At 34.8% G+C, this 23,326-nt stretch overlaps 1 protein-coding gene across 1 annotated transcript in view; it reads left to right on the top strand.

Moving 5' to 3' along the window:
* Positions 1–23,326, top strand: part of NAALADL2 (N-acetylated alpha-linked acidic dipeptidase like 2) — a 977,694-nt gene that overhangs the window by 574,889 nt on the left and 379,479 nt on the right. Inside the window, exon 6 of the mRNA XM_030931975.1 lies at positions 21,491–21,634. Within this exon, the coding sequence (XP_030787835.1) occupies positions 21,491–21,634 (144 nt within the window). The remainder of the gene's footprint in view (positions 1–21,490; positions 21,635–23,326) is intronic.

Genomic DNA, 23,326 nt, shown 5'->3' with positions numbered 1-23,326 from the left:
AATTAACTCCATACCCATCCAAGTTATAATACCCATATTAGAAAAGCATTATAAATTTGACCATCTCCTTTTTCTCAAACAGCTCATTAAGTGTTGGATTACACCATCTCTTAAAATTCCTTTAGATTTTATTATTACACAGTTATTTATTTGATGAAGGAATTTAGAAACAGGTCAAGGATTGTATCTAACTGGCAATAAAAGCAGTGAAAGACCTTTGTTAAATTATCAAATATTATCATTCTTTTCTACTGTATTTGTTTGCCTATCTGCAACCACATAAAAAAGTGATTCAATTTTTTCTCATAAAATTTGAATACAAATATTCTGATCATACTCAGAAGTTAGAAGTATTTAATTAGAAGTTATATTTCTGGAACAGATATAGAATATACTGTGCTTTTTTTCTTGATTGTTGCATTTAGTTATTCTTTAAGTTTTCTTTGCATAATAAAGAAATTATAAAATATCAAGATGATTTCTTAAATCATTTTGTATATATATTGTTACTGCTTGAGACCACATACAGTTCAGACACAGGCATCACTCCCACATAAGAGCCATCTCTTAGGGTGGATAAAGTGGTTATAAATACGAAATACCAAGTTATAGATGCTCTGCCTTTCAAATGGTTCTCATAGTGTAGTTCATACAGCAGCAGTACCAGCAGCATTACCTGGAACTTAATCAAAATGTGAATTATCAGTCTCCACTCCAGACCTTCTGAATCATAATTCTGGCAGTGGTGTCTGGAAATTTGTATTTCCATATGTCCTCAAGGTTACCGTGATGCACACTAAAGTTCAAAAACCACTGGTCATTTTCACCTATCTAACTTTTTATTCTTAACTATAATGTAAGAATATAACTTCTGATTGTCCCCTGAATTAATTCTTGGATTCTTGTTTTATTTTATTTGAAAGAATTTTATTGTGTTAGGAAGGAGTACAAAAAAGTGCAAACAAATTAAAATACAGATTGCAAGCAAACATTCAAAGTAACTTTAGGATAGCCATACCTTATTGTTACGGCCTCACTCATTGATTGATTTGCAAATAAATACAAGTTAGGATCATGATAAATACTGTGAAAAAAACTAAAGCAGAATAAGGGAATAAAGGATGTGCATGGGATGGTATTATATATGCTATTTTTGTTGCATTCTTGAGGAGGACTTTGATAGAGAAGATAACATTAAGAAAGACAACAGAGGGAAATGAATCTGTGATCCACAGACATTTGAAGGAAAGTATTTATAGGCCTGTGACAGCAAATACAAATACCCTGGAGTAGGAGTTTATCTGCTGTGATTGAAGAATAGCGAAATATCAAATAGACTAGGAGAAAGTGAAACAGTGGTAGGAAATAAGGTCAGAGCAGGAATCACACACCCCATCATAGGCCTGTAATCCCAGCTACTTGGGAGGCTGAGTCAGGAGAATCACTTGAACCTGGGAGGTGGAGGTTGAAGTGACCGGAGATTTCACCACTGCACTTCAGCCTGGGTGACAGAGTGATACTCTGTCTCAAAACAAAACAAAACAAAAAACAATGACTTATGTTGTATCATTGTTATGTATTTATAAATAAGGTCCACTTAAAGGCAAGGCTGTTTATGAATTCCTTTTTCTCATGTCCTTTCTATTTCTTTATAGAATCACTGCCACACACTCACATACCAGACTATAAATGAATATGACTGAATGTGTCTGCAAGGGTATGCACAGGTATGTAGTGTTAACAATATTTATGGCAATTGATGTTTTAATAATCAATGTTTGAATCTCAGTTGCCATTGCAAAGTAATTCAACCCTTGCTATGATAAAACCATATTCCAACCTTAACCTTTCTCATATGCAAAGTTTAGTATCCAAAAATTCTAATATAATAAAAATATATTTATTATTTTTACTGCCAAACAGCATTTTTGTACTCAACTTCATAGCTTTATCTCATTTGCTATTTTAAAAACATAGGATTAGCTGATCAGCAGCTGGCTATTTCTAATGGCAGCTATGCAGCTGATAGCTGATAATTACGGTGTCAGAGAGAGTGCTGTATTTGTAGGATGCACAATTCCGTTCTTCACTTTGTGATGACCAGAAACAGAATGTGCTAAGCAACCTGAGCAACCTCATGATGACTGTTCACATACATAATGAGTTTTGGTAGGTAATCATTTTTGAAAGATTGCTAGACTAATTTTAACTCTTCTAGATATTTAAGAGCAAAAAAACTGGCCGGACGCGGTGGCTCAAGCCTGTAATCCCAGCACTTTGGGAGGCCAAGATCACGGGCGGATCACAAGGTCAGGCGATCAAGAACACCCTGGCTAACACGGTGAAACCCTGTCTCTACTAAAAAATACAAAAAAAAAAAAAAAAAAAAAAAAAACTATCCAGGCGAGGTGGCGGGCGCCTGGAAGTCCCAGCTGCTCGGGAGGCTGAGGCAGGAGAATGGCGTAAACCCGGGAGGCGGAGCTTGCAGTGAGCTGAGATCCGGCCACTGCACTCCAGCCTGGGCGACAGAGGAAGACTCTGTCTCAAAAGCAAGAAAACTTCACTTCTGGTAGCCTAAGGTTTATGACTCAAGAAAAAGTGTGACCGGTTAGGTTATTTCTTGAATATTGTTGTTCTTTAGTTACTTTTTAGGACTTAAGACTCAGAAATAATCAAACTACTGAATCAACCTTGAAAACACTCTGAAAGCCTGTTTTTAAAAATTTACAACAGAAGAAAGAACTAGATGAAAGAATCAGAATATTTCTAGTAGATTTGGGGAGTAGTTTCTCATATTGCATATTGCAAAGGCATTTGTACTTCCAGCAATTAAGCACCTTAAATCCCTACATTTATGGAAATAGAAAATGAAAAAAGTTCAAAACATTCAAATGAATTTTTTTCTACATTCTTTCTGAAACAATTATGCAATTATCAAATGATTCACTTTATATGCAGTAGTAATTGCTGTTCAAAGGCAGACGCGTATCTCACATATATGTTAAAAATTTAGCTAAGAATATTATAAAACATTTTGCCAAATTTTCTGGATAACACAAGCAAGATTTCACAACAGTGGCAGGTAATAATTTACTTGGAATTCATAACTTGAAGTATTTTTGTTTCTCTCTGAATAGCCATCATTGAATGTAAATTTCATACTCTTAAAAATACTACGTTTCTTGTTTTCTAGACTAGATGACTGACACTTCATTGGCCTTTTCCAATAGGCATATTTTTAAAATTTGCATATTTTTATACTACTCCTCTAAGGTAGGAGTACAATAAAATAATTCAATTGGCTTTCATACATACCCAAATGTTCCTTCAGGTTCCTCATGCTGATAGAATCATACTCTTGTAACATATGGTATAAATTCTTGTGGATTGGGTGTTATAGAAACATGAACTTATAATGCCTCTTTCTTTCACATATTAACTATTCATCTGTGTTAATACAGAACATCTTTTTTTCATGTAATCTTCACTTTTTTTGAAACCATGTACTCAGTTAAGAACATAAATGGCACTAATCTAGATCATAAAGATCACTGTTTCATCTTTACAGCTGTGTCATCATTCCCCAGATTTAGATATTTAACATTTCTAGCAACCCTCAAATGTTCAAACTTTTTTTTATCTTATATTTATAAAAGCTACCTGAATACTTGATGGCATACAGCTTGACTTCTGTACCTTGACTTCTGTACAGTAGTGTTCACTACTGTACCTTTAGCATATAGCTAGAGAATGGGAAGTACTCAATAAGTTTTTTGAAAGAAAAGAAACTCCTTTGCTACATAATGCTGAAATGAAGGAATTGTTCACTAACTGTAACATATTTCTCAAAGATTTCAGACTTCATTCCACTTTATAACAAAATACTCAGTCACTGAATCACCTACTCCTGTTTGTTGTCCAGCAGACAGGACATTCTTTTAGTTTAGGTGGGAAATCTGAGTGGCTAGTTGGAGGACTGAGGTTGAGGAGTTCAGCCCAGGGTTACCTAAGCATGTGGAGTGTGAGGAGAATTTGCCTGGCACTCTCAGTCTAGAAGTTTACTAGACTCCTGCCTCTCTCTCAACTCCTACATCTTTTCAATCAGTCTTCATTCTAGCTCCTAAGTCTCAATTCTTTCCATTTTTTTTTTTTTTTTGTCTCAATTGTCTCCACCATGAATAAAGCCAACTTTGATTCTCACTGGGACAACTATAGCTGCCTCCAAACTCATCTCACTGCATCCTCTTTTAAAATTTCCATTCCATCTCTGATATATGATAAACGAGCTTTCAAAACTCCAAATCTGATCATGCCATACCCCGCTGTGTAAAACTTGTAGTGTTTCCTGTTGTTGATTTTTAAGATTATATAAATGATAGCACACTATGTATCTATTTTTATCTGGCTTGTTCCTTACTTAGCGTGTTTTAGAACCTAACAGTTTTGATTGCTTATGGTTATATATTTAAATACAGAGTATGAAGTAAAAGGGCTTAAGAAACCAAATGAATGATACTGGTTCTTTCTGGAGAGGGATGGAGGGAGGGCAGTAGTTCTGCAGGTAGTAAAAAAGACTCTAACTTTATTTGTATTGTGTTTTTTAGAATAAAAAAGTGTATATATATTAAAATGTTAACATAAATGCTGTTAACTCTGGACTGTAGAAATATGTATATATGTATACACACACACACACACACACATATATATTCCTTATTTATGCATTTCGGGATTAGAAATGCCCTGGGGAGAGCAGGAAAACCTAACTGATTATCTTGCTCTTAAAGACAAGATATGTTTCATGCTATAAACGCCCTATATGAATTCTTTGACTTCCTTTTGCACCACTCCAGTCATATGACCTCTTCTGTTTCCTCTGGTACACTGTACTGTTTCTTAATCCAAGGACTTTACATATGCAGTTTCTTTTGCTTAGAAGGTTTTTGGACGATAGGAATATGTGTCCTATCCTATAGTGCTAATGAGAGAGAAAAATAGGTGCAGCCACTTTTGAGTACAATTCATTGGGATATGTAAAAATTTAAAATTTGCATATTTTCTGACCCCAAATCCAGTTCTCCATAGCAGCCTTACAGAAACCTTCACACATATGCAAACGGATATATGTACAAGAAAATTCATGGAGGTTTTTATTACAATGGGAAAATTTGGATTTGTCTAAGTATATTAGAATACCATTAGAATTATGGAACACTATGCAATATCCACAAAGAATAATGAAAGAATAACATCTGCAAACTTTAAGAGGTCTTTAAGTCTTCTTTACAGAGTGAAAAGGAAATGTCACAGAGTAATATATATATATATATGAAAATATTTAAGTAAAAGAAAGTAAAATAATAGCATTATACAATTGTTTTAAAAATGTCTATGCATTAAAATACTGTAAAGTTTAGGAGACATTTTATTGGTGAGAGTTGCCTGTTGGTAGAATAGGGAAACAAAATGTAGGGCATGACCAAAATGGTCTTTAGCTTAACTTCAATGTTCTTGTTTTTATAATAAGAACAACTTTATGTATTTTACTTAGATAATTAAAAATTAATAAAATTCCCTGCCATCCTCCAAAGAGAAACAATGATTGTTATTCTAGGGATCCTTTCATCTTTAATATTCTGATTTTATATTCTTTAGCCATTAAATTATGCATTGAGAACTACCATTCTAAGTTCTACCATTTTCCAGTAATTAACCTGCATATTTTATAAAAATTATAAGGTTCCTTGTTCTTTGAGTTATATATGTATATGTGCATACAGACATATACATATATACATGTGTGTTAACATATATATGTGTGTTAATTTGGAAACTTGAAAGCAATGAAGACAAAGATTCTCCATGGCATTATTTTTAAATATGCTCTAATTGAAAGTATTCAGTACACAACTTTGGGATTCCAAACTCACTATTAAAGGGAATATTTCATCTTTTTGTTGGAATTTTCTTTCATATTATTAACTAAATTATATAACTCTAGTTTGTCTTCCAGCTAAAATCAGTATGATGAGGCTGATGTTATCCTCATACTTACATCTTACTTACATCTCTGTTATCCAGAGGCAGATTCACTGTTGAATAGTGTAACTTTGTGTCTCTACACGTTATTGTTTCTTCTCCCAATTTTTCCTGTCTCCATAAATTGTTAAATATGTAAGAGTAGCATAGAAGTCTATCTATAAATGTTTGTTCTCATACTATATCTAAAAAGTCTGGACATTGTTTATTGATAACTATAATGCAGATTTAGACTATTGAGTCTTTAATGCTATGTCATTAATTTGACATTAATGTTTTACAATTTCCTATTGCTTATGGGGAACCATTTAATTTTAATATCAGCCTTAGATCAGTATATAGGTGATACAGATATAATGCTGAATCTTTTTTTTTTGAGACGGAATCTCACTCTGTCGCCCAGGCTGGAGTGCAGTGACGTGATCTTGGCTCACTGAAAGCTCTGCCTGCTGGGTTCATGCCATTCTCCTGCCTCAGCCTCCCAAGTAGCTGGGACTACAGGCGTCTGCCACCACACCTGGCTAATTTTTTGTATTTTTAGTAGAGACAGGGTTTCACTGTGTTAGCTAGAATGATCTCGATCTCCTGACTTCATGATCTGCCCTCCTCAGCCTCCCAAAGTGCTGGGATTACAGGCGTAAGCCACCGCTCCTGGCCATGCTTAATCTTTTAAATCTAGCATCTCTTTGATATTTTTATTGAAACTTGAAATAATTTTGAAACCTTTGAAAAGTTCAGATAAGTCCTAAATGCCTTCAGAAAATAGTTGATGTCTTTTGTACTGAAAATGGATTCAACTTTAACATCACACCTTCTAAAAATAGCCATCTTGCTTTCATATGATTTATATATTCTTTGAAGCAACCTTGCAAGTGTGTCACTCCTTTTGTTTCATTTCATACCAAACGTTCTATGAGAAAGTGAGCAAAGCCTGTCCTATGATCTGTTTTATTCGTGTATCTCAGTACACTTCACGAGTCAGGCATACTGCAGAAATGTTAATTTTTTTCCTCACAGGAACCTCAAAAGAATTAAAAAAGCAGTAGTAGGACAATATGCAGTATCAGAAGGAGGAACAGAGATTGGATTTTTTTTTTTTTTTTTTTTTTTTTTTTTTTTTTTTTAGTTCTGTTGGACAGTTTATGGATAGTATTTGTCACAGGAATAATGTGACTCATTTATATTGCTCCTATTCTTCTGTGGAGCTAAAAGCACTTTAGAAACATTCTCATTAATCCTCCAGCTTTGCTATGAGCTACGTATTAGGCAGCTTTTATTCTCACTTTATGGGCTGGGAAACTCCAGTTTAAGGAATGTCAGTATGCAGGCATTTGCAGAGTGTTCCGAAAACTGTCAATGGGGTTAACAGTAACATGTGGACTATGACCAAGCATTGAAACTCAAAAGCTCTTTGTATGCAGAAGTATTCTGTGTGAACAGGTCAGGACATTTTACTTTATTTATAGGCTTTACAGTAATACTCATCCGATGAAGCCAAATACTAAATATAATTATTTAAAATATTCTGACTCTTCTTTCCCTTCAGGCAAGTCTTCCTACTGAATCCGTGTGATTAATAGGACTTTTATTCTTATACTCATCCAGGATTGAAACCTTAATTGCCTTCTCTCTTAATTACCTCATTGCCACTACTCTCTTCAATGGGTTGCCAAGTCGTGACCGTTCTCTATTCCCAAACTTTTCACATGGATCTTTACCTTTCTGTGTCCAGAGACATCCTAATTCATGCAGTTATTACTTCTTGTTGAGAAAAAAATAGCTTTTAACAGTAATGACTTCAGAATTTTAATTTTGAAAGCTAAAAGAAGTAGACTCTGAACCCACCTCTATAGCTTAATAGCCATATGACTCTTAGCATTACATTGTTTCTGAGCTTTAGAGTTATTTCTATCACATGAAGATAACAATAGCTAGTTTGAAAAGTCGAATCGTCATATATAAAGTGTAAAAATGGAATGAGACAATATATTCCAAGTATCAAGCTCTGCGCCTGGCACAAATGGGATCTGTTTTTACTGTTTTCATTATGAATACAATACATTGTGAAACAGAATTTTTCTAGTTCTGTTCCTTCTGCATTTCACTCTCAGATCAAAATTTCTAAAATCCCCTTTGATGGTACTAATTATCTGCTTAAAACTCCATAAAAAATCTCCCAGTACTTACTCAATTTCTTAATTTGATATATAAAACCCACCACAATAAAGACTCTATAATTTTAGTCTTAATCAACACCATATGTGGTCATCTCCGGTTAACCTTGGCTCCTTGCCATTCCCTTTTCACTGTTTTGTTTTCCTTCCACAGCTCATTTAATCAGGTTGATTCTTTTGCCTGAAACCAGCTCCCCTACAGTCATTTTCTGTGAAGTTTGAAACATATATGGAAAAACCCTGTCAAAGCCAGGCTCATTCTACACCAGATGTAGCTAATGAGAAGAGTTCTATTAATTGTTGTTTAGGACTCTAGCCACTACTTTAAAAGCACTTCTTATTTTCCCATGAGGAGACAAAAATCTTGCTCGATGGAGCCAGACTTTGACATGCTGACCACTGAGCATTCATGGGACCATGTTCTGACAGTTATTCATCGGCAACTTACTTAAATTGTTTCCTCTGACTATATCACTGCACTTTCCAGGTATCTGTTTTCCTTCATCTGGTGTTCCCAGTCTCTTCATGTCTGCTGAAGCATCTTTGCTGGTTCATTTCACATTTACTGGTCAAAGACCTGGGATTTTCTGGCTACTCTATCTCTTTCATTCATTAAATAGTTGCAGTCATAAAGCTGGAATGTTTGCATTTTCCAGTCGCCTCTCAGCTCTTCTGGTTTCCTCTCTGTTTCCATCCCAAGCCACAAATATACAATCAAATAGAGTTGCCAGACAGGAACCTGTTCTTACTCTGGAATAACTTCTTGGACTCTTTTTATTTTCCAGTTAAGATCCCACTCATTTCCTACCTCATCTAAGAAACATTCACAGTGTTGAGGAAGAGTGACACAAAACATTCTTTAAATGGAGCGCTGGAGTAATATAACATCATTGGGTTGTTAAGAAGATTAAATGAAGGAGCTGAAAAAGAAAATTTTGGGCAATGTGAATAATCTAGACTTTTGTTCAAGCTCCGTTATCATGGAAACGCTTTTAAAAGATGACTGTATACGGCTGTTTGAAGTCCTACAGACAGAAACTAACAAAGACACCATTCCTATCCCTTAAGAACACCCTAGCTTATTAACAGGACCATTAGCACTGTACTAAGTACAGCCATGTCTCTCACTGTGCTGCCATAGCCTTTGCTGTGACTTCAAAGAAAACTCATTATTAAGTAAAATAACCTTTCAATGCACTGAAAAATATTACCTTATAAGACAGTAGGCAACGCATTACCTTAGACTTTTATCCTTAGCCTTTTTTTTTTTTTTCTCTTTTGGATGTGAATTTGGGTTCCATTTCATAAAGTACTTCGAAGACATGTACATCCAAAACCACTTACCAAATTACATTCACCAAATCATAGAACTTTTATGTAAGAAAATTCGTGTATGTATAAATTCAGAATAAGAATTAATAGAATATTTCTAACTAAAGTTCTCTGTAGAGACACTTTTCAATGATGAAATGATGAATCTGTGTCTCATTAACCAAGGGAATTTTTCCCATGGCAAGTGTTTTAAAATATCAATATTTTTCTTCTGAGTATATCTTCTCTCACTATATACCATCACTGCAGCAAGAAACTGGAGTGGTAATCGGGTCACTGTTCTACATGTGATTAAGAGTAAAAATTAATTTTAATAATATTGTAAGAAAAATGATAAACAGGGAAGGGAATATATTGAAATCTTTTACACTGCCCGTTCCAAACATGAGGGGCATTTCTGTAATAATAGTAGGACATTCACCTCAAATTTAGATGTATGCATGTAACTACAAAGAGCCTCTTTCAACATGAAAATGGAAAGATTTCTATTAAATTAATGTCAAGAAAATGCTGTATATATGATGAGTTTAAGGACTCAGAAGATATGGAAAACTATCCCAGAGTCACTTACTAATTAGCGGTGGAGCAAAGGCCAGATACTGGTCCCTGAACACCAGGCCAGTCTTCTTTTCTTGTGTCAGTGTTACCACGTCAAAAACAGGAAGTATTCAGGAAACTACAAATAACTGAGAAGTACTTCATATATGCTAGCTCATTTATTCTAGCAACATCTGTATCAGGGAAACAGGGGTTAATTATTTTCCACTTTTATTATCTAAAAAATAAGTCAATCCAGAAATAAGGTACTGAACTTCTGTCTGTTCATTTAATCAATCTCATAACATAAAGTAATGTGTTCTTATGATCTTGTATGAAGAATTAATGGTTGCACACTTTTATAACAACAACAAAAACAAAACACATTCATAGTTTATTTGCTGTCTTTTAAAAGTGTAAACTACACTTTTTCCAAGACTAGAAATTTTGCAAATCATTCCAATGTTTATACCCTTCAAGTAAGAGATGGAAAGCTTCTCAGGGGCATGCCTCTGAAGCAGTTTACTTAGCTTATATTACATGTAATGTGCAGATGGCCAATTATTCCAGTTATGAATCTAGACTACTCTCCTCAGAGTAAAGAACAAACTAGATATTTTATCTGTCACTTAGTTTGTTTTCCTTATGATATAGTTTATGGTTATTTCCAAATGTTCATGTTTTTAGAATGCTTTAGGGGATAAAATAGTCTTGGAGTAGACCAATGAGGAATGCCAAAGAATAGAAATGTTTAGAATTACATGCAGTAGGGAATTAATTATCACATATACAATTTTTTCTCTGAAATAGATTGTAAAAATATTTATCATTATCTAAATATTACCACTGCTGCTATAAATCTAAATGTTCACTGAAAATGACAAATATATTAATATAGACTTAGCAAGATAAAATCCTTCACCAGAGAAAGTCCTGTTTCTTGGGTAGAAAGTTCAGGTTACAAAATGTCTTTAGAGAATATGTTAATGACCATTATCTGCTTGAAAACACAGGATTGTTCTTTGTTTTGATGTGACTATATCAATATGTACTAAAACAATAGAAACCATTTAAGGTAAGTTTCAAAATATATTCTCATAATTCTGTAAATAGTGATCAATTCAATTATAGGACACACTAGATTTCAACTAACATATAATTAAGTACCATGCTTATGTCCTGTATAATGGCCAAAATCTAGTTTAACACTTTGCTTAGCTACACATTAATCAAAACATTTTAATATAAAATAAAAATTATCCTTTAATTGACTGTGAAGTTTAGCACAAATTCCAAAACTGCATAGCCAAAATTTTATACATGTTTAAACATATTTATTGGAGGGAAGAGAATGATGGTAATTTATATAGTATAGTCCTTTGTCCCCAAATAATTGTACCTAACCAATATAAATGTTGAGTTTATGTGTCTAAACATAAAAATATTTTTAATCATGGGGAAAGTTTTCTAACCTTTTTTGAGCCTGTTTCCTACTGATGATCAATATCTATGGATAAGCTAATTGGAAAGGAAGACTCAAATTAATATTAACAAAGCCTTTACCTGTATAGTACTTTTTAAAAAGTAAAATTATACTCTGCATAATCTATGTTTTTTTAAGTATCAGAATGCATATTTTGCTTACAAATGAGTATATTGCTTTCTACTCCCTTTAGTGTAAATGTAACTATAACTGTTGTTATGACACATTAGTTAAGTATTAAAGTATTATGATATTTACTAGGGAACATAGCAAGATGTTTTTTCTTAGGTCCGGACCAATGAAATGAGAAGATGTGAACATCTGTGTCTTTATTTTTACAATTTCATACTTTCAAATTTTATATCGTGAATCATGAATTTTAGGCTAACAATTAGACAAAACAAAACTACTCATTTAAACTTCAGTAATTAATTCATCAGAAAATTGTCACTAATCCCCTTCCTTTTACTCTGAGAATAATGCATAGTACAAAGCATTTTTAAAGTCACTTTCCATTTTAAATAATCATCTAAACAATACTCTGCTGACTTTGACTAGGATCGATAGAAAATGGTAATATTTATAACCAGTGGGCAGTAAGATACTGAAATAATAAATGATCAGCTGTATTCACAAGGACAACAAAATGACTAACGAATTTAGTGTACTGGTCATTTCAGAAAAATAACTGTAAATTTAGTGAGCTAAAATAAAAATGAAAAAACATTTGTGCCCGTTATTTAAAGGTCTGATTTGTGTCAAAGTGGCAGCCCTCTGGAGAAAGTCAAATACAATATTCCAGGATAACATCGCTGATACCAGTTTGTTCAAATGATTCATAAAAGTGCAGCAGAAAATGTGTTTTAAAATCTCAATTTTTTTTCAGCTCTGATTGTTTGGTTCTCTGGTAAGTCCACAGTATTAATACTTTTAGTTGGTCAGTCTTTTATTATAATAAATTATAATAGTTAAAATCCATGAAGTGAAAGATGTAAGTCAAATCACTTAGCTGTTGTCATACTTAATTGTGACTGAAATGAAGTGTTATAAATGCAATTTGTATCTTTGCACCACCAAGTTTATTTCTGAGGAAAGGACAAAACCAAAACCAAATGCTCCCTGACCATCTTATTATTCATTTATTTATGTATTTATTTTTATTTTGATAAGTTTTGGGGGAACTGGTGGTGTTTGGTTACATGAATAAGTTCTTTAGTAGTGATTTCTGAGATTTTGGTGTACCCATCACCCAAGCAGTGCACATTGTACCCAATGTGTAGTCTTTTATCCCTCACCCCCTCCTATCCTTTCCCCCAAGTCCCCAAAGTCCACTGTATGTTCCTTATGCCTTTGTGTCCTCATAGCTTAGCTACTACTTATGAGTAAGAACAGATGATGCTTGGTTTTCCATTCCTTAGTGACTTAACTTAGAATAATGGTCTCCAATTCCATCCTGGTTGCTGCAAATGCCATTATTGTGTTCCTTTTTATGGTTGAGTAATATTCCATGGTATACATATACCACATTTTCTTCTTGACTGATGGGCATTTGGGCTGGTTCCATGTTTTTGCAATTGTGAATTGTGTGGCTATAAACGTGCGTGTGCAAGTATTTTTTTTTTTTTTTTTTTTGTATAATTACTTATTTTCCTCTGGGTGGATACTCAGAAGTGGGGTTGCTGGATAAAATGGTAGATCTATTTTTAGTTCTTTAAGGAATGTCCATACTGTTTTCCATAGTGGTTGTACTAGTTTACATTCTCACCAACAGTGTACAAGTGTTCCCTTTTCACCACATCCATGCCAACGTCTATTGTTTTTTTTAATTTTTTGATTATGGCCATTCTTGCAGAAGCAAGATGGCATTGCACTGTGATTTTGGTTTGCAGTTCCATTATCATTAGTGATGTTGAGCATTTTTCATATGTTTCATATGCTCATTTTTCATATGAGCATGTTTTCAAAAAATATGAAAAATGTTTCATATTTTTTCATATGTTTATTGGCCATTTGTATATCTTCTTTTGAGAAATGTTTTTTCATGTTGTTAGCCCACTTTTTGATGGGATTGTTTGTGTTTTTCTTGTGTTTGTTGTGTTTTTGTTTTGTTTTGTTTTGTTTTTGTTTTTGTTTTTTTTATTTTATTTTTTATTATACTTTAAGTCCTAGGGCACATGTGCATAACGTGCAGGTTTGTTACATATGTATACTTATGCCATGTTGGTGTGCTGCACCCATCAACTCATCAGCACCCATCAATTCATCATTTATATCATGTATAACTCCCCAATGCAATCCCTCCCTCCTCCCCCCTCCCCATGATAGGCCCCAGTGTGTGATGTTCCCCTTCCCGAGTCCAAGTGATCTCATTGTTCAGTTCCCACCTATGAGTGAGAACATGCGGTGTTTGGGACCATCATTCTTGTTTTGTTTTTTGATGATTTTAGTTCCTTATAGGTTCTGGATATTTGTACTTCGTCAGATCTATAGATTGCAAATATTTTCTCCCACTCGGTGGGTTGTCTGTTCACTGCTGACTGTTTCTTTTGCTGTACAGAAGTATTTTAGTTTAATTAAGTTCTATCTATTTATCTTTGTTTTTCTTACATTTGCTTTTGGGTTCTTGGTCATGAAGGCTTTGCCTAAGCCAGTGTCTAGAAGGGTTTTCTCCAATATTATCTTCTAGAATTTTTATGATCTCACATCTTAAATTTAAGTCTTTGGTTCATCTTGAGTTGATTTTTGTGTAAGATGAGGGATGAGAACCCAGTTTTGTTATTCTACGTGTGGCTTGTCACTTACCCCAGCACCATTTGTTGAATAGGGTGTCCTTCGCCACTTTTTGTTTTTGTTTGCTTTGTTGAAGATTGATTGACTGTAAGTATTTGGCTTTATTTCTGGGTTTTCTATTCTGTTCCATTGATCTATATGCCTGTTTTAATACCAGTATCATGCTGTTTTGGTGACTATGGCCTTACAGCATAGTTTGAAGTCAGGTAAGGTAATGCCTCCAGATTTGCTCTTTTTGCTTAGTCTTGTGTTGGCTCTGTAGGCTCTTTTTGGTTCCATATGAATTTTAGGATTTTTTTCTAGTTCTGTTAATAATGTTGTTGGTATTTTGATCAAAATTACATTGAATTTGTAAATTGTTTTTGGCAGTATGATCATTTTCACAATATTGATTCTACCCATCCATGATCATGGGATGTGTTTCCATTTGTTTGTGTCATTGTCTTTCAGCAGTGTTTTGTAGATTTTCTTGTAGAGGCCTTTCTCCTCCTTGGTTAAGTAATTCCTAAGTATTTAATTTGTTTTACAGCTATTGTAAAAGGGGTTGAGCTCTTGACTTGATTCTCAGCTTGGTTGCTGTTGGTGTATAGCAGGGCTACTGATTTGTGTACATTTATTTTTTATCCTGAAACTTTGCTGAATTCATTTACCAGTTCTATGAGCTTTTTGGATGAGTCTTTAGGGTCTCCTACTTACATGATCATGCCACCCACAAACAGCGACAGTTGGCTTCCTTTTTAACAGTTTGGATGTCCTTTATTTCTTTCTCTTGTCTGATTGCTTTGGCTAGGACTTCCTCTCTGTCCATTTCAAATTTGTTATTTAGAAATAGCTTATAAAAAGACATGTTAATCATTTTGAAGGAGACTGAGAATGTTGATTTGTGGTTTACTGATATAATTAATTTGGGGGAAGGTAGGCAAATAGTTTTTATTCTTTTCATTCTTCTTTTTATATATTAGTCATTTTAAAATTATATAAATTGTACTGTAAAAAAATACCATTGGCTTTCCATATCCAGGTGTTTCACATCCATGGATCCAACTAACTGCAGATTGAATTTTTTTGGGAAAAAAAAAAAATCCCACAAAGTTCCAAAAAGCAAAACTTGAATTTTCTCCGTGATGAGTACTATGTTGAATTCATGTGAATTAAATGATGTGTAGGCATTGTATTAGGTAATATAAGTAATTTAGAAATGCTTTAAAGTATATAAGAAAATGTGGGTAGGTTATATGAAAATACTAGGCCAATTTATATAAGGGATTTGAGCATATGCAGAATTTGATATCCACAAGGGCTCCCAGAACCGATTGCTGGCAGGTACCAAGGGATAACTATGTAATGATTTAGGCCAGTGCTGATCTAATGTGCATACAAAGCACCTGGGGATCTTGATAGACTACAGATTCTGATTCAGAAGACCTGGGGTGGGACCTGGGATTCTGCATTCCTAGTAAGTCCCAGTTGATGCAGATGCTGCTTGTCCGAGGACTACGCATTGAATAGAAAGGATCTATGCAACATTGAGTGAGCAGCAAGGATCTCATGTTCACACACACACACACATACACACGAGGTACACAGGGTTGAGTTATGTGTAATCCTAAATTCTGAAGTTGTGCTATTCTTCTCATTCTCCATCATCATTAAAACACACCAGGCCCTCTTTTATTTAACCAGCACATTTTTATGTTATCTAACCTCTCAGTGCCTTCCTCTCAGTATGTGATATTTCTAATCTCTGAAGGTTTATCTTCCCTGATGCTGTTTGGGTAATTGGCACTTGTATACACTGGCATTTCTTTTATTTATTTATTTATTTATTTATTTATTTATTTATTTTGAGATGGAGTCTCACTCTGTCACCCAGATTGGAGTGCAGTGGTGCAATCTCAGCTCACTGCAACCTCTGCCTCCCAGGTTCAAGCAATTGTCCTGCCTCAGCCTCCTCCCGAGTAGCTGGGACTACAGGCGTGTGCCACCACACCCAGCTAATTGTTGTAATTTCAGTAGAGATGGGGTTTCACCATGTTGGCCAGGCTGTTCTCTATCTCCTGACCTCAGGTGATCCACCCTCCTCGACCTCTCAAAGTGCTGGGATTACAGGTGTGAGCCACCATGCCTAGCAAACACTGACTTTTCAATTAGGTTTAAAAGTATCCCATCTTGTCACACATATCAAAAAAATGATATATATATACTGGCTACTAAGAGAGCATGTTTTCTTTACACAGCCAACCAGATGAGATTGAAGTGGGCATCAAAAGTTTGAAAAAGCATGACATAGAATTAAGGAAGTAAAATTAGAACACATCTTACTTATTTTAATGTTAATTTCTTCTAAATTTCACCCACAGTAACTTTGGCTCTAGGTCTCTGAACTAATATATTATTTTTATTTCAGCAATGAAAGACACTTTGGTGTTACCTTGGTAGTTCAGGAATTGTAGATGAAATGACAATAGTACCATAGTGAAATTATTTATTTGTGACATTTCAAACAGTAAGTCAATGATGAAGTCAGACTTAGGACTTCGTTTATCCAATTTCCTCATTATACTACGTGCATGTAGCATTGAATCAGGGATTGAATTATTGATATAATGGGTCTGTTTTAGTCTTTATCTGGATTGCAAAGAGTGCATAATGCGAACAGAGAATTAGCTAGCTACTAAAATAAAATTTGGTCTCCCTCAGTCTTTATGAAGCATAAACAAGATTCAGAGTATGATATAAATGCTGCAATCTAAAAGTTAAAATGCTAAAATGTAATATTACAGTCTTTTTTGTTGTATGGTACTCTTTCTTTCCAGGCACATAATCCACTTAATTTTCATCTCATATCTAATGAATTTTTATAGTTCATAAATATGCTTTAAAATATCACTGAATAAAAATAGTACATATGTTTAGCTTTGTTCAGAACCTCTTAATAATGTAAGAAAATAAAACTCTTCTCTCAGCTGTTCTACAATAGACATAGGTTTTTTTTTTAAAAAAACTCTGTCTATAATTTAATCTTAGTGTCCTTTAAGTCCTGCTTTTAGTATCTGCTCTCAGAAGTGAACTGTTTGTCAAAGTTCCATTAAGCTGAAGGTAAAAAATTAATGAAGGACTTACTTTAGATATTTCAAAACTAATGCAAGTCTGTTAGTCATGCAGCACAAAAAATCAAAGATTTGGGTATGTTCAATTATGGTTTAGGGTTCACTCATATTTAACATTTAAATGAATTGCTTCATAAGCTTAATAGAGTATTCTAGAGAAAAATGGAACGCAGTTATTGATTTTTATTAACATAAATATATCTTAGAGATTATTTTATTTATTTAAAGACTTTTTATCTACAAAAGTTAATTTTAGAGCAAGGATAATCAGTTAAATGATAGAGATAGATGGGTTTTGAAAGTTTATTTAATATGTCTGCTGGGGGAAAGTATTAGTAAGCCAGGGAGAAAGCATAACTATATAGCAAGCATAGAATTATAATTTATTATTCAATTGTACCCCGGCTCAATTTTGTCAGGACTCAGAAAACCATTAAGACATAGGCATTAAGATTATTTTTCAAATAATTGTTGATTCTTTTTTCTACCATTAATTATTGAACTCCTGTTATGTGCCTGACAAAGTGCTAGGCATTGTGTATCATATGATGATGTAAGTGACTTGGTTCTTGCTTTCAAGAATTTATAGTTCATAGGGAATAAACAAAGTGATTTTATATAGTGATAATGTTAACTGAAAAAAGGTGCAGATATAGCACACAGAGCTGAGGGCACCAGAGAAAGCTTCACATAGAAGATGACTTGTAAGTTGGGCTTTGAAGGAATTGAGTACTTTATACGTATGTGATGCATGAGAAAAACAAGTGAAGTAAGAGGAACGGCTTAAGCAAAAACATGGAGGATGTAGCTCATGGAGTGTGCAAGGGAATAGCTTAAGTTTTTGCTTAAGATGCATGATAAAACTGATAGGAAATAATATTGAAGAATAGGGTTCGAGATTGTGAAGGGCCTTGAATAGCAAGCTAGAGTTTGGTGTTTGAACTGGGGAGAGGTGTAATCATACAGCATCTTAAGAATTTCCCACCTTCATGAAAACTTCAGAATGATAGACAGCACATGGCGCATCAATATTATTTCATTACCCCATGCACTTTAAAAGCTCCAAAGGTAATGACTGAGAGAGAAAATACGTACTGGAAAAACCAGATGGCTATCCCAGCGTTTCCCAACTAGTCTGTTCAGACATTGTCTCTGCTTTGAAACATGAATCAGTTTGTCCTCAAGTGTAGCCTGGAGCAGTAGGAGACTTGAGGCTCATCACTTTTGGCTGAGAGCAGCCTCCTATGGTCTGAAAATCCCTTTGGTTTACCTCAATAAGTTGTACAACTACTAGCATCTTCTACATAAATTATGCAGGGCCTGGTACCTTGACATGCCACCTGTGCAGTCTCACAGAGTCCCCTCTCCGAAGGGCCCCACACTTGATTTAATGCTCTCCTACTGCCATATTGAAATTCTTCATACTTCTTGAACAAGGAGTCCCACATTGTCATTTCACTGTGGGTCCTGCAAATTATATAGCCACTTGTGGTTCCATGAATATGAAAACTGTTGGGAAATAATGACCTACACTGTGGTCCAGATGCACTGTTACGTAGATCTATATAAAGGAGCAATGAAATTATGAGGCCAGCACTGCTCTTATATAACAAAATGGATTCTAAGTTTAAATCTTTATTATTTTTTCTTCAAAGCCATGACTTCTATGGCTGCCATAGGTCTAAGCTAAATATAGCATTTTAGCCTTGTCCTCCAGATGATAAATTAAGGAAACACTCCTGTAACATATTTTCTCATTTATAATCTACTCCTGCTGTAGCCTGGATACCAGTATCAATGAGCTCTGCACCCTCTGAAGTCCCATCAAATTAAATTCTGAGAAAAACCGTTAGCAGTTATTTTCCCTAATAAAAGTTCTGAAAAATATAGCACTGCATCTGAAAATATCACCGGCTGCCTGATAGAGTCATTCTGTTGTGTATTTCCTTTTGTAAGTCAGTAAAAATACATAAACTGAGTAAGTATTAGTTATTTCCTTAATCATAGTTTGTTTTCTCCATTATCTCTATTCTATTCATACACTTTTTTGTACTTGTGTTATTATAACTGTTTTCTCTTATTTTTATTTATTTTTTGTTTTTTGAAGTTATAGATGCATTTAGTTCATTTAAATAGTCAAATATTTCTACAGGCTTAATTTATAAAAATGTCACCTTCTCCTTCTCTTCCCTGTGTCTCTTCTCTCCTCTCTTTAACTCCCCAGGGCAAATATGTAATTGTTTTTAACCTCTTTAGTAGTTACTTACCTTTTATGTTTACCTTCCTTTTGCTCAGTTATGTGTTTGAGTTTGTTTTTCAGTTTTATCCATTATATTGACTTACCACTTTGAGAGATAAAGACTTAACTTTCACAAGTATTCATGTACATCACAGCCTGACTTTTTCCCTTTTCTCCTTTTTCCTAAAAAGAATAATGTTTGTGTTAAATCAACAGTCATTATTTATATTATTATGACTATGTAAATATTATACATATTGTTCAATGATTAAATTTCTTCTTATACAACTTTTGGTCCCTTTAAGCTAACAATTGTCTCCCTTTATAGGTTTCTTATTTTTCTTTATAGCTAGACACTCTTCAAACCCTAACCCTCTGCTCTTACTGTAAATATTCTCTCAATATGTTAGCACACATCTGGTATTCTCATTCATTTGGTCTTCATAGAGACCTCCCTCCCCAGCTCTGCCGACCATCTGCCATCATCCTCACTAGGTCTGTGCCCAGGGGCCAGCCTGCGATTCTTCCTGGCTGAGATCTCTTACTTAAGAATAACAAAATTAAGTTGATTTGAAGTTCAGTATATGACTGGGATGTAATGACTGATAAATTTCAATGTAGGATGTTGTGGGTAAGTTGTTTCTTTGTGGGTAATAGACCTGTTTTTGGTATTTTTAGATATTTTCTATTGATGTCATCATATTTGCTAAGAGTGAATCTTCTATTGCCCTACCTGGAGAGAAGGTTTCTATATGCCAAAAGAGAAAACATCTGAGGAGTCCTGGCAATCACAACAAGATCTTTTTTTTTTTTTTTTTTTCCATGACCGAGTCTCACTCTGTCACCCAGGTTGGAGTGCAAGTGGCATGGCTTGACTCATTGCAACCTCTGCCTTCTGAGTTCAAGCTATTCTCCTGCCCCAGCCTCCCAAGTAGCTGAGATTGCAGAAGTGCACCACCAGACCCAGCTAATTTTTATACATTTATTAAACATGAGGTTTCACCTTGTTGGACAGGCTGGTCTTGAAATCCTGACCTCAAGTGATCCACTCGCCTTGGCCTCCCCAAGTGCTGGGATTACAGGCATGAACCACCGCACCTGGCCAACACCATCCTCTTTGAAGTGTAATGTTGCTCATTGTATTTGGTGTCTCCCTGTTCAGACTCTAACTCTCAGTTTTCTGCTGAAGTGGAGAAGGAACAGGCACCCACACTGACTGGGTGCATGAGAATTCCAGAGGACAAGCCATTTCACAATCAGAATTTCATAAGATCCTCCTGTTTCTGGTCTCTTTTGCAGCCCTACTTTAATAAATACCTGGTGTTGACAATTTCTAACCCTTTCTTTGTTCAGTGGTACAAACAGCATTCCCAGCTTCCCTACTAAGAACTTAGGTTTTAGGTTCCCCCCTCATGTCCTACATCACTGACACTTACATATCTGCTTTCCAACTAGAATCGTATTGCTATCTATTCTCCTGGCCCCTGTACATTTATGCTTTTTCATTATTTTGTCATCATTTTAGTGGAGTTTTATGGGACAATGTAGGTAAGTGCATATGTGCAACCTGCCATCTTTAACTAGGATATGTCATTGTATCTGGACTAAATTTTTACTGAGTATCTCAAATCATGTTAATAAGTAAACAGGGTATAACTAAGGAGTAAATAAATGAATGAATATAAACTTACCAGTCATAATTTAAATACTCATTACAGATAATTTTCCTTAAGTGTTTTAAATTTCTGTTTACTAAGGATTCTCTTCCTTTGTCTTTTGAATACAGATGGAAGTTTTAGGCAAAGCCGATCAAACCTCACCTCTCTGTTAGTGCAGCCCATCTCTGCATCACTCGTTGCAAAACTGATCTCTTTGCCAAAAGCTAGAACCAAAAATGATGTCTGTAGCCTTCTAGAGCTTCCAAATAATGGTAAAGTATTTAATGTTATTCTCTGTATTTTACAGTTTTTGTAAAGACCGTGATCATTTTTAATCTCCTAAATTGATGTATGTAGGATTATTCTTTTCAAAAATGTTGACTTTTGACGAAGTAAGCATTATTTTCTTCTGTGGCTCTTTAGCAGCATGTTTGGGAAGTAATTTTGATAAAGACTGAGAGTTGACCAAAATGAGAGATTAGAAAAAGAAACCATTTTGAACTGCTACACAGAAAAGTAGCTTTATAAATAAAGCATTTTTGTACAACCATGAAAATCTGCTTAATATCGCTTACCGGTTTCAGCTTCAGCAGACTCACTGCCTGCCAAGATTCAGTGGATAGCAGGCAGCTATCTAGGGTATGAAGTCTTTTAGTATAAAGTATTAAAGCCTAATTCCTGCAATTGACTAAAAAATCCCTTTGTCTATACGCATCATCTCCCGGGAGATGCTTCTTGTACTGCAATGCAGTTTGTCAGGCCTTGTTGGACCACGTGGGATGAAACGGAAGTAGTTAAGCTACCTGTGGTGGGATGAAAGCCTTGGGATGCATCTTATTCCTGCCTCCAGTCTCAGCATTAGGGTTCTAAAGAAAACACTCTCTTTATAATTTGTTAAATTTGTATCTATTTGCTAGGAACTACAACTTGTGGGCTCTGTTTTTCTGTGTCCAGACCTCTGGGCTCAATAGTCATATTTTATCTCAACTGTTTTTCTCTTGACAGCAAGAACATACAAAAGAGAAAATATGTTGAAGAAATATGTACAGAAAAAAATCTGAATACATTAAGGATTTCTCTGTTAGGACATATGCTTTCCAAAATCCTATAGATTGAGAGCCTCCTAAACTGATTACCAATTAAATAAGATGGGAAAATCAGAAGATAATAATAAACCAATGTCCTCAAAGCCCTAATGAAGAAGCACTCGAGGAGATTTTTGTTTTGGTTTGGTTTTTTTCTGCCATTTATTCTGAGCCCAACAAATTGATTATGGGCTCTATTTGTTAAGATATGTAAAGAACACCACAATAATAGTGTAGTTGTAAGAGACACTGGACTTGTAAAAGACCATATTTAAGCCCAGATTTAAAAAATTAATTAATTCAATATATATTCAGAGCCCCCAATACATTCCAGCCACTGTCCTACCCTCAAGGAACTGACAATCCCCATGCTAGCTCCATGCCCTCTCGTATGTCATCTCCCACTGCAAACCTCTATGTCTGTATCTACAACAGAGAGCTACACCTTTATCACCTTAAATAGTTGTGAGAATCAAAGTATGATATGTATATCAATTCTTTGTTTTTCACTTTTTGTGTTATATGTTACATCATGTATTTTTTGAGACAAAGTTTTGCTCTGTGATCAGGGCTAGAGTGCAAATGTCTTAATCATAGCTCCCTGCAGCCTCAAACTCCTAAGCTGAAGCAATTCTCCTGCCTCAGCCTCCCAAGTAGCTAGGACTGCACATGGGTGCCACCGCACTAGACTAATTTAAAAAGTATTTTTTTTGTAGCCACAGGGTCTCACTTAGTTGCCCAGGCTGTTTTTGAGCTCCCTAGATCCAGTGGTCCTCCTGTCTCAGCCTCCCAAGGTGTTAGGATTATAAGTATGAGCCACCATAACTGGATTAATTTTTTTGTATATTGTAAAATGTTACGTAAATATTAAGAAGTGTC

Source organism: Rhinopithecus roxellana, chromosome 1, assembly GCF_007565055.1.
Source record: "Rhinopithecus roxellana isolate Shanxi Qingling chromosome 1, ASM756505v1, whole genome shotgun sequence".
Classification (NCBI taxonomy): Eukaryota; Metazoa; Chordata; class Mammalia; order Primates; family Cercopithecidae; genus Rhinopithecus; species Rhinopithecus roxellana.
This window is presented reverse-complemented; position numbering and strand designations above follow the sequence as displayed.